This window comes from Thunnus albacares, chromosome 12 (assembly GCF_914725855.1).
Source record: "Thunnus albacares chromosome 12, fThuAlb1.1, whole genome shotgun sequence".
NCBI classification, from domain to species: domain Eukaryota; kingdom Metazoa; phylum Chordata; class Actinopteri; order Scombriformes; family Scombridae; genus Thunnus; species Thunnus albacares.
The window spans coordinates 31,897,617-31,910,813 of record NC_058117.1 but is presented as its reverse complement, the minus strand read 5'-3'; the positions used below and the strand labels follow the sequence as shown (position 1 = coordinate 31,910,813).

General features: G+C 41.7%; 1 protein-coding gene across 3 annotated transcripts in view; it reads right to left on the bottom strand.

Moving 5' to 3' along the window:
- rasal2 (RAS protein activator like 2) overlaps positions 1–13,197 on the bottom strand; it is a 93,859-nt gene that overhangs the window by 52,610 nt on the left and 28,052 nt on the right. For all 3 annotated transcript variants that reach the window (XM_044368413.1, XM_044368412.1, XM_044368411.1), the window contains exons 2-3: positions 2,842–2,969; positions 2,003–2,126 (exon numbers count right to left, since the gene is read on the bottom strand). In XM_044368413.1, coding sequence (XP_044224348.1) covers positions 2,003–2,126; positions 2,842–2,969 — 252 coding nt within the window. The remainder of the gene's footprint in view (positions 1–2,002; positions 2,127–2,841; positions 2,970–13,197) is intronic.

Below are 13,197 nucleotides of genomic sequence, written 5' to 3'. Positions count from 1 at the left end.
CTTCTTCTTCTTCTCTTCTCCTCATCACTGACAAACAGCAGCAGAGCTGAAGACGACGGTGAGGAAGAACATGATGAACATGAAGGTTATGACTACACATCCATAAGACGTCACAACGCTTCACTGAGTCCACGGCTGATGTTCATAAAGACGGTCGTGGTCAGAGCGGCTGCAGGTGACGGACAGTAATGACAGCAGGGATGCACGATATTGGATTTTTTGCCGATATCAGATATGCCGATATTTCTAAGGCTGTAGTCTGCTGGTCGACTGGTTGGTCGATAGGCTCTCGTCCGACTATTATGCGTTCAAGCATAGATTGAACTAACTATGATCAATAAAGACAATATATGAAGGAAGAACTGAGGAAGACTGGATTCAGGAGCTCAGTGTTAAAACTTTAATGAACCTGCCAAGTGGGAGCAGCAGTAGAGTTTTCATTGAGTTTATTAGACAGACAGGATTAATGTGTAGGATTTAATCTCTGGTCCACACTCCGGAGCAGAAGGTGGCGCTAATGCACCTGATACGCTGGTTGACAACCGCTGTTATAAACCAAACAGAGTGGTACATCCTGTCAGCCGAGATGTTTCCTATCTGTGCAGCCGAACTCAGCGGCTCCTCGATGGACTGTTTCTCCCTGATGGTCCCGGTGTTTCCTCCGCAGGCTGCTCTTCACTCAGCTGCCCGACAGACCAGGTTAAAGTGGGAAGAAGCAGCAGGTCTGACGGGCGGCTGAGTGGAGCGCAGCCTGCGGAGGAAACACCGGGACCATCGGGGAGGTCAGTCAGGCGGAGGAGCAGAAGGCAACAAATCGGCCTCATAATCGGCAGAAATGGCCGATGTCGATATTTCATTTTAGAGCTTTTATCAGTCGATACCGACGACGTATCTGTACTTACAACACAGAGAAACAAACAACATCATTAAATCCCACACACACACACACACAGACACACACACACACACACACACACACACACACACACACACACACACACACACACATAAAGACTTAGACTAAACCACCAGAAACCTCCTCCGCAGTCTGAACATCATCACATCCACTCCTCACTTTAATCCCTGATAATACCTGCTGGGTTTGGCCTCCTCCTGTCAGTGTGTTGGGTGTGAACCTCCACACACACACACACACACACACACACACACACACACACACAGGTAATCCACATCCTGTCCAGCTCTGTCACAGTTTCAGGTGTTACGTAACGAGACGTTATGGAGCTCGGTTGTGGTCTAACCTGGTTTTTTTGAGGTCGCATAACAGCAACAACAACAACAACAACCTGTGTTTCTGTTGTCATGGAAACATACAGTGAAACTCAACAGGTGACGGGGCTGATGGGTAATGAAGTTGGCGGGGAGACTATAAATCATTCAGCTTGATGAAAATCATCTCACAGCTGTAGTTGATCTCGTTCAGCAGCTTTGAGCGACAAACACACAAAACCCACAAAATATTCTATTTACAGTCAGTCAAAAGCAAGAAAAGCAGCAAATTCTGACATAAAAAACAACTTATAAATACTTTGATTATCAGAATAATTTCAGATGAATTCTGAGCTGCAGCTAGAAAATACATCAAGTTATGTTGAATCTCCACAAAGTTGCTATTTAGAACAAATATTCATTGAAGAACCTTGAATCAGAGAAGTTTAGCTTTTTTCCCTCAAAGAAAGACTCGACTGCAGAGCGATTCATTGAATAGTTGACAACTAATCAATCAACTGACAGCTTCACGACAAAGAAAAGCTGCAACCAGCAGATTTTTGGCAGTTTTGCTTGAAAATTGATTAAAAAGATGAACTGCTTTTCAGAGTATTATTAATCCATCGACTGACCAACTGATGAAACCATCACATGTGCGCAGCAGAAGCCTTCAGACTGAAACATGTTGTTATTATAGTTTCTGCAGCAGCTGAGTGTTGATGTGTGACAGTTTGTTTATGACGGATCTCTCGGGTCTCTCTCTGGTTCTTACCCAGCATGGCGGCGCCCTCTGCCTGGAACTCTGGGAACTGCCCCTCTGAGGGGACGCTGACGGTCCTGCGGAGGCTTCGACCCTTCGCTGAGTCTGTGGGGCTCTCCTGGGCCTCCCCTGCAGCCTGGAGGGGGGGGGTGAGGGGGGGGGGGCGGGGGGCACAGACAGACACTGTGTTTATAATCTGACTGCAGGTTTACAATTGTTCAAGTGTGTCTTAAAATGATGAAAACAATGAATCGATTATCAAAGCAGCTGGAGGCTGGGAACAGAACAGATAATAGTTATAGTTTATAATAATAATAATAATAGTTTAGTCTATAAAAAGCCAAAAAGTAATGAAGATATTTAGTTTATGATGATTTAAAACAGAGAAAAGCAGAAAATCTGACAACTGAAAAGCTGGAAGTTGATGATTTTTGGTGTTTTATTGCTTAAAAAAAAAATCACTAACACAAATCAAATTAATCTACTGATTGTTTCAGCTCTACAGAAGATAAATTAAAGGAGGTTCCCAGTGTTCCCAGTGTTCCCAGTGTGTTAAACCAGCAGTCAGGTGTCTGTAATCATTCCTCCTGTTCATACTGGATATTAAAGGATCCTTCAAATGTGCTTTCAATGTTAGTGATGGAGGATAAAACCCACAGTGTGTCCACACAGTCATTTAAAGTCTGTGTGAAGCTTCTATTCATCAGTGTGAGTTCGTGTTTCCTCAGACAGTGAAAAACTCTTTTACTGTTCATGTAGACACCTGACTGTTGTTTTAAGACAGTGAAGCGTCCTTCAATAATCCGACTGTTGTTATTGTTGTTGTTGTTGTTGTTGTTGTTGACTCTGACCTCGTCATCCCTGTGGAGCAGGATGAGCTGGCTGTCCGTCAGGATGCAGTACTTCCTCTCCCAGGCTCCGCTGTCGGTGTACGGACTCTGACCGCAGGAGAACCGGTGAGCCGGAGGACCCTTCACATCTGAGAGGAGACACAGAGAACAACTCTAATCAATACCGAGGTTTTTAAACCAGCGTCACTGTGAAACTTATATACTCTGTGACATACAAACATAAATCAGCATCTCAAGTAAAACATGTGAATTGTGCAACAAATCAAAGCTGCTTCTTTAATCTGTGATTCATCACAGATGGAGAAAGGTACATACATTTTAAATAAAAGTGAAGTGAAACAACAAGGAGTCATGATTCAGTCACAAACTTTCCCTTAAAAATGTTTTGTTTCGTTCTTAAAACCAGGCGAGTACGTGTGAGCGTCAGGCGGAGATGTTTCACCGGATAAAAAAAGGCACATTTCAGGGGGAAAAACCAGGAGTTTTAAGAGAATAAATATCTATAAGAGCAGAACGTTTTGGCTCCTGATGAGGCAGAGTCAGCTGACAGTCGGTTCAAACAGGCATCATGGGACAGAAAGGTGAGAATCCACCTGCAGAGGGCGCCGTGGCTCCACTCACATCAACGCACACAGAGAGCTTCACTGGCACCAAACACACGTTTACACGGATAAACAAGTGTGAAATAAAAACAACAACAGAATAGACAGACAGGAGAGAGGATGAAGGAGGAGGAGAGAGGATGAGGAGCAAAGATAAACCAGGAACTGGAAAACTGGAAACGTCCAGCAGGTCAGAGGTCGTCAGCAGAGCAGCAACGATTCATCGTTTCAGTCGTTTTTCAGGCAACAACATCAAACATTCTTTGATTCCAGCTTCACAAATGTGTGATTATTTGCTGTTTTTCTGTCATATTGACGGTAAACTGAAGATTCACTGTGTTTTTAACATTTCATTGACTAATCGACTGCGTCTCTCTCTCTACTGCCTGTCAAATAACAGACAACTGATAGAGTCGATCAATAATGAAAACGATAGTCAGTTGCAGCACTAATCATTAGGAACAAGGTCCGTTTGATAAGGATTACGGTGGTTTCGTTATGAATTCAGAGACAGTTTATAGATTAAATAAGCAGGAAATGAAATAACTGACAAATCAACATGAAACACAGTCAGTTTCCAGTAAATACAGCCAGTCAACGGATGAATCCGGAGGTTTAAAATCCCCCAAAATTTCCTTCAACACATTTTAATAAACTCACAGAGAGCCGTGTGTGTGTGTGTGTGTGTGTGTGTGTGTGTGTGTGTGTGTGTGTGTGTGTGTCTCAGACAGTAAATCAGTGTTAAGTGTTGAACAAAAGCTCCGTCTGTTTGTACGCGGCGGCGTCTCGTCTCCAGTAAACAGACGGTGCTTTCACTGCGCCTGATTGTGCTGCGATCATTCAGCGTTTGTCTGGCTGTGAAAACACTCCACACACTCTTAAACACACACACACACACACTCAAACACACACACACACACACACTCAACACACACACACACACACACACACACACACACACACACACACACACACACACAGACTCTAATTGATTATGATGGAGGTTTGATTGCAGTGTAAACTCCAGCACATTTGCTCCGTCTGCTCGCAGGACGTCAACAGGAAGCGGCTCGTCCAGGATGTGATTATTTACACATTATTATTTCACCATTAGTGGAGATTTTTTTTTTTTTTCTCGCACTAAGTGATTTCAGTCGATAGAAGCCAGAAGCTGCGAGTTTTATTGACGCAGGTTAAAATAGGAAAAAAATCAGATCATGTTTTCTACGTTTGAGCCGTCGGCAGATTAATGAATTTATTAATGAAGTTAAATGTTTCTGAAGCTGCTGATTGGTTAACTTTTATCTGTATTGATTGGTTGAGATAAGCTAAAAGAAATGATGTGGTTTGTGTTATAAAGAGTGTTACTGTTTTATCTAGATCATGATGAATCGTTCCTGCAACATCAGCAGACTCATCAGAGAAGGTTAAAGGAAGCTCAGTGTTATATGTGTAAAGAGGAAGATGAAGAAATTAAAATTCAGAGTGAGACATGTCATCTGGGGGTCAGTCGGACATGAGAACTGAAAACACACATGATGTTATCTATAAGTCTGTATTTGATAGATTAAGAAAACAACTGTAACGCCCACTTAAGGTGTATAAAACCCTGTTATAAGAGCTTTTACTTTGTAACCTCCTCCTGCGTGTTGCACTGTGAAACGCTCCTTCTTCTACAAGAAAATAAATACTAGTACTACTTCGATACTTCGGCTGCGGTCTCTATTGTTTAATGTTCATTAAGAAGACATCTTTTTAACAGTTTGGTGGAGATGACTTTGTATTTCTGGCACCAAAGTTTCATGTTACATTTAAGAATTGTCATGACTTTAATGCAAAAAAATAAGCCATAAAAAGTCATTTAAAAAAAACTTCAGTTGCAGCTTTTTGTTGCTGAAATGCAGAAAATAAGTCTGTGATTCACATGAAGCTGAAATATTTGTCGCTCACTACACAACTTATTCTCAGTAGTTGTGAAACAACCCGATGCAGGACGTCCATTTAAACCCTGAGTGGTGATGTTAAGTCACTAAAAATGACTTCAGAGTTTGCAGATGACAAACGATTTGTAGATAATTTACAGATTTATCATCCAGGTCAGAGAACAGGAAGCATTCAACAGCTGCGGTAAACTTCCACATTTTTAAAAACTGTACTTCCTGAAACTAAAATCACATCAACAACAGTGGAAATATAAAACAGAAGGAATCTGCAGCGGTGACGCTGAGACGCCGTCAGCTCAGACACCAGAGACTGATGTGCGTGTTTTGTTGACGCGCTGCAGCCACATGGAGCTGCAGGAGGGTTTGTTGGTGCAGAAAAGCAGCTGAGGATGTACAGCAGCAGCCTATTTCTGGCTGCATAGTAAATCACCCGCGTCACAGCAGCTCGGGCCCAGAAACCCCTGAGAGATGTGAGAGGAGTCACACCTGCTCCTGTTCAGAGCTGCTGAGTGAAAGAGCGCGAGCGGCCCGAAAGAGGAAGAAAAGACGACTAATTGGCCGGCGTTTCTGTCTTTCTGAGGGAGGGGAGACTCGAGCTCGAGCTAATTAGCAGAGCTCGAGGTCTGCCGCGAGACATGTGGACGCCTCCGAGCCGACAGATGAGCAGAGCTGAACAAAGACGGGAAGTGGAGACGGGGACGGCACGCTGCTGAGTACACACGAGAGGCACGCCGCCGGCTGCTGGCCTTACGTAACACCTCGTACCTGCCTGAGCCAACATCACGCAACCTCCACAGAGCTCAGGACGCTAAACTAGCGGCTCCAAGAGGACCAACACTCACCCTGGATGACTGAAGAACCGAGGAGCCTCACAGAATATGAACGTTTTAACCCTGAGACTTCCTGTTACTTTATTCAATATAAAACCACTGAAATAGCTTCAGTTGATCCTTTAAGACTCACAGAAGCTCTTTGTTCTTCAAACAGGAAGTGTAATTATTGAAAGCTTTGTCACCAATATTCATGTTTCAGAGAATAAATCTCCAACAAGTTTCAAACTCAGAGAAATCTGTAATTTAATCAAAGTAACGGACCGTTTCATTTGGTCGCCTGTCGATGACGTCATACCTCCTCTACCAAAGAGTAAACACGCACCAGATGCATACGGCGGCGCTGTGTTTGTCCGCTACAATGGCGTCTACCAAAGAGTAACTTACACACATACAAGATAATACATCGGCGTTGTGGTTGTTCCACACAAACTGTTATAAATGGACTTTTATTCAGTTTTAAGACACATTTTCATGATAAATTTAGGTGGTTTTTAACTTTATCTTTTAGCCGGAAGAAGGATTTTAGTCATTGGACGTCTGGATCTTAAGTTATCAGAGAAATAAACTGGACAAACGTTAGCAGCAGCTCGGCTAACAGCCCCTCCAGGAAGTCCGGTGGTCACCAAACATCGTCAGAGAAATATTGATTTTTTAGGTGAAACAGCTTTAATTAGTATTTTGAGGATTTTAATCTCCGGGTCTGTTTGTTCTGGAGAGGAGGAGACCTCTGCAGGTAAAAACATCCTGAATGATGAACACTGGAGTAATCCTATCCCGCTGAAGCTGCTTATTTAACAACAAAGACAACAACTCCCATGATCCCTTGCTGCTTCACACCGTCATCACACTCCGTCTGTTGTTATTGTTTTGATTGAGACGCCTAGCGGCTGAAATTACATGTTGTGCGTTTAAATGTGAAATGTCTCGACAAGCTAAAACCAACCTGGACTAAAAGGATGAAGATGAAGATGAAGATGAAACATTTAAACATGTTGTGATACAAACATGTGAAACATCTGCAATAAATCACAGCTGTTGTGTATTAAATTAGTTACTTTTCCGATGAAGTTTGTGGCTGTAAAATGTTCAGAGACTCAGTTTCTTCCATTTCCATCCATCTGCTACTGAAGACCATGACATGTGGCTGAAAGCTCCAGAAGATAGCAGGTGGACCTTGAGTTAAGACTGTTTTTTGTTAAACTATCAAACTGCTATTTCAAGATCGACGATGAAACTTAACGTTCAATCGTAAATACTTAACTCAAGGTCCACTTACTGGCTTTTTCTCAAGGGCTTTCAACCGGATTTCACAGTCTTCATCGGTGGATAGAGTGTGCTCAATGGTCAAAGAGGTAAGAGGTCAACTGGTGACGATCAAGCAACTTCCATCCACTGATGAAGACCATGTGTTGTGGGCGAGAGCCCCAGAAGAAGCTGGATTGATTACTTTTTGAATAATTATTTTCAGGATTTATTGATGAATCTATAAATTTCAAGGTGATTCACTGACTTGCTTGTTTAAATATTTACTAAACTAAACAGAAGACAAAGAAAATCACTAAATATTCATATTTAAGACGTGAGAACTGACACATTTTGGGAGATTTTTGCTTTAAAAATGACCAACATTAATCAATAAAATTGCAGATCTGTCACTAACTGATTAATTGACTTTATTAATCAGAAATCTGAGGTCATGATTGAACTTCAAAAGTCTTTTTTTACTGAATCTATTAAACTGGAAAACACATTTTAATGCATTTCAGTTTTTCAACGGTTTATTTTATTTTCTCTTCGGCTCATTTTTCAGATATTTGCTCTCAACACAACACATGACATCATAAAACCTCACATGTTGACCTTTCTGCTTGTTTTAAACTCTTCAGACTTCATCTTTTATCCATCTGAGAGTCTTTTGTTTGTGGACATCGAGCCTCACAGAGCTGCTGCCAGCCGGCCTGCAGACTCAGTGTCCTTTTTTTAAAAACACTCAGTCTCAGTTTTTATTGTGTGGGATCCTTCAAAGCGAGGCGGCGGTCCACAGGAAGTCCTCTCCGCTGCCTCCCTGCCTGCTCAGACAGACGGATGGATTAGGTTTCTATATTTGTCCGAGCCGCTGGATGATCCAAGCCTGGTGAAAGGTCAGACCAGACCGGACGACGACGTCACGACGGAGCGTGAAAATGATTCACTGGATCAGAAGACGGGCCTCCGAAAATCACCGTGAGCGGTTTGAAACAACGTCTGAACACACACACACACACACACACACACACACACACACACACACACACACACACACACACACACACACACACACACACACACACACACACACACAGACTCTCAGCAGCTGTTTGATGTTCTGCTGCTTCACACTCGACTGTTTCTCCGTCTAAAAACTTTAAGTTCTTCCTTAAAGTTCGAGCAACAACTCAAATCTAGTTTCCTTCTCAGCAGATTATCTCTCCACAGATGCTGTTTCATCACTTTTAAACCTTCATTAGTTGCTTTTTATACTGTTTTGTCTGTAAAACGTCAGCATTTCTTGTAAATAACTGGAGAATTTTTACCTCTTCAGGCCTCTAAAGATGATTCAAATAAAGCAGAAAAAGATCATTTCCCTCTTCGTATGATCTGAACACTCACTGAGATCATTACATTAACGATTATTTTCATTAGTAATTAATCTGTTGATGATTTTCTCCATTTATCAGTCAGTTGTTTGATCTTTTAAATGTCAGATAATGTGAATCAGTGTTTCCTAAAGTCCAACATGACGTCCTCAAATGTCTCGTTCTGACCACAACTCAAAGATATTCAGTTTACTGTCATAAAGGACTAAAATAAACCAGCATATATTCACATTTGAGAGGCTGCAAACAGAGAATTTAGATTTTTTTTCTTAAAAAATGACTCTATATTAATTTGTTATTATCAAATGTCTTGTTTTGTTCCACCAACAGTCCAAAACCCTAAAAAATCGTCATTTTACTTTCATATAAGACCAAGAAAAGTAGCAAATTCTCCCATTTGAGGATGTGAAATGATTGGATTGTTTGCAGCTCATCAGTCTCAGTGTTTCCAGCTGCAGCAGCTGTTTTCTCCTGATGAAGACGCTCTGCTGTACCTGCCCAGCAGCAAACAGCAGTTAGAGGAACATCTGGCAGCTAAAAAGCTCTGAAACACTTGAGCAGGATGCGTCTAATCAAATCTCGATCTCAATCTGTGAGGAGAAAAAAAAAGTGTAAGACATCAGTGTTGAGGCTTGTCAGAGTGTGTGTGAGGAGTTTTTTTGGGTTTAAGCGTAGCGCTACGATGGAAACGCTGATGCATGCAGCGACAAGTCATCGACTCCCATCGTCATCCATCTGCACGGCTCTCATATCCTGACGACGAGGAGAAACAATGAACAGGCCACAGAGAAAATGCATTTGATGCGTCAGAAGTGTCGTTTTATCACGGTGTTAAAAATGTCCACAGCGTGAAAATCACGTTAGTACCACGTGAACAAAAAGGTTATTTTTAAGTGGAATAGTAGCGTTGATGCTAGCTGCTACGTTAGCCACGCTGAGTCACAACAGTCTGGTAAACTGAGCAGTGACGCCACATCAGACCAGTTCTTTAAGGATTGTTCACTGGAGGACCATTAAGTAGCGCGGTGGGAACACTGGTCTATATGTGTTGATGTCATCCTCCCATTAATAAGTGATTGTTGACAGTTCATTTTAATAGTCATTTGGCTAAAAATGACTCAGAATAGCAACATACCGACTGGGATTTACATGAGTAACTATTAAATTAATTTTTTATGAAGAAAAATATCCAAATTCTCTGATTAAAGCTTCTTAAATGTGAATATTTGCTGGTTTCTTCAGTCTCTATGACAGTAAACTGAATATCTTTGGGTTGTGGACAAAACCAGACATTTGGACTTTGAGAAGCACTGATCCATCATCGTTTTTCACCATTTTCTGACATTTTCTGGATTAAACTACTAATCAATTAGTTGATAATGAAAATAATGGCTGGTTTGCACCTGCAGAGGCCACCAGAGACCAGAGGAGGGAGGAAGAAAGACGAGTTTCCCCCGCAGATGAATGAAGGTTATGAAGAGAAACTCGACTCCGACCAAACCTCCACTGGGAATGTCTGAGAGCCGGGGAGAGTCAACCACCTGTCCACACACACCCACACACACACACACACACACACACACTTGTACTTCTATGTAAGTGAGGACATTCGTTGACACGCTGCGTTTCCTCGCTCCTAACCCTGACTGTAAATATCACAACTAAACGCCGAACCTTAAATCTGCGTCTCGGCCCTCAAACAGGCCTTTGAAGGTGTGTCAGAAAGTGACCCGAGACGTCCTCACTTCCCTAAAAACGTCCTCAGTCGCCCCCTCAGGTCCTCACAAACACACGTACAAGTTCACACACACACACAGACACACACACACATAACTACACGAAATGCTTTTCATGCTTGTGAAGCTTCACTCTGTGTTTATGTTTACATGCGTATCAGGTTTCTCTGTCTTTTATCAGCCTGTGAGCCGTCTCCTAAAAAATGATGTTTATGTTCTACTAAACAGAACACTGGCTGAATTACACTCTCTGTCAAAACCATGAGAACATTTTGTTAATATATTTGGTTTATACACACACACATAAATAACAGAAAAAAGATTGAAGTAGAACCACATAGAGGCCTGTTCAGGAGCCTAGTCTAACAGAGTTTCTCTTGTTGAATGAGTAAAAACTGATTTATTCAGTCCAGTGTAGCAAAAAACAAACGAAAAGGTGTCTCAAAAAATGAAATTAACACAAACAAAATCAAAGTTAACTAGCTTAACTCAGGATAGAGCAAACTAAGGCGTGATCACGTGCACACAGCTACACCGACATCCTCTAAACCTACATCTCTCCCCTTAGATAGGCCCTCCAATCTACCAGGCAGAACCATATTTACTGCAGGGGTGTCCTTTCCCTTATACCACCTGGCATATAACAACTACTAGTATCAGTCAACATTGTTTACATCCACAGTATTAAACCTCAACCTGAGCCAAAACAAGTACAAATCATATCGATACTAAACCAAACATTTAATGAAATAACATAAATCCCCCCAATACTTGGTCTATCCCAGTGACATCACTGATGACATAAACCAGTGTATAAATAGAGGAAGTAGTTTGTGGAGCAGTAAGTAACAAAGAAAATGATTAAGTTATGAAATGCAGAACTTAACCAATAAACAATCAGTAAACTTAACAATACTTGTCTGTGTTTTACTTGAACCAGAAATGTTGCTGGTATGTGAACTGTAACCAAACGTAATGCAAACCATAAACAAACCCGGGATAGTTTGTGTCTGCAAGTTACAGATATTAATGCTGGACCTATGACTAAACAAACAATTAACTAGCATGGTTACATTTGTAAGCTATGTGGCATTGATGGTGAAAATAATGACAAATGGTGTATTCTCACCCACTTTGTCACATTTTGGAAGCCAACACATCCCTGAGTTAAATATGTCTTTGGGATGAGAGACAAAATGTCCTGTTGCCTTTGACTCAGAACGTCAGCTGCTGCAGAGACGTCAGAAAATACATGTTGAAGGTTTCTGACGCCTCAGACAGAGTTTCTGCAGATTCATTAAGTTACATCTAAGATGTTTTAAGGTCTTTTTAATCCCACCTAGAATTTAATTTAACATGTTTCACATCATACCAGTCAACGTGATGGGAGCGGCGCTCGCAAGAACAAAGCCGTGAATCAGAGAATTAAAAAGTTATTTTCTGATTGTTTCACTGCAGTTACGTTCTAAAGCACAAATAAACACGCTCACACCCCCACACGACCCTGCAGGGAGGTGCATCTTGTCCGCTGTAACCTCTCTGCTCCGTGCGTGTGTGTGTAGCTCAGCCCCGCCCTCCCAACAGACACACAGACCTGCTGCTCTTTATACATCCATGACACAGAGAGCAGAGAGCGGAGCGGAGGAGAGAGACAGAGACAGCCATGTAAGCTGGTCGCTATGCTGCAAGTCCCGACCTCACACCCTGCACTGTGATTGGCTGAGCGCTACACACCCACTGCCCAAAGGTCGACGCCCAGAAACGTCCTGAACACGGCGAAATAATAATAAAATACAGGCAGAGGGCAGAGTCTCTGCAGATAAACACACCACCACACACTGCTATTACTGAGCTTGATGTAGTTAAAGTATTGCAGTAAAAGTCCTGCGTATAGACTGATAAATGATATATTATTATATATGACATCATTAGATTATTAATAGTGAAGCATCAGTGTTAGAGCAGCATGTTACTGTTGTAGCTGCTGGAGGTGGAGCTAGTTTACACTACTTTATATACAGTTAGCTAGTTTAGTCCAGTGGTTCCCAACCTAGGGGTCGGGCCCCTCCAAAGGGTCAGCAGATAAATCTGAGGGGTGGTGAGATGATTAATGGGAGATGAAAGAAGAAAAAACAAAGTTCTGATACACAAATCTGTTTTCAGTTTTTGGACTTTTTCTCTAATCTTTGATTTTTGCTGAAATATTGGATCATTTGAACATTTATTGAAATGAAAGCATGTGAGAAGTTTAGAGGGAAAAATCACTATTTGGTGGAGCTGTTAACAACTCATAGACATGTGAAATGTGACCCCGACTACACACTGCTTTTTGTAAGACGTCAAAAGCCAAAAAGGTTGGAAACCACTGGTTTCATCTTTAACAATGTGTTGTATTTTAAAAGCTTGTTATATTATCCATTGAGTCAAATCATCGCTGGAGTTTTTAGGTTTCATCACTTCTCAGGTTTGTAAAGCTGAATTACACAACTCCAAACTTTCCATGTTTTACAGGACAACGTTAAAAAAGTGCTGAGCAGCAGAAAAAAAAAAAGTCCTGAAGATCTTCATGAGGGTTAACAGACAGGTTCTCACAAGGATAAAGTACA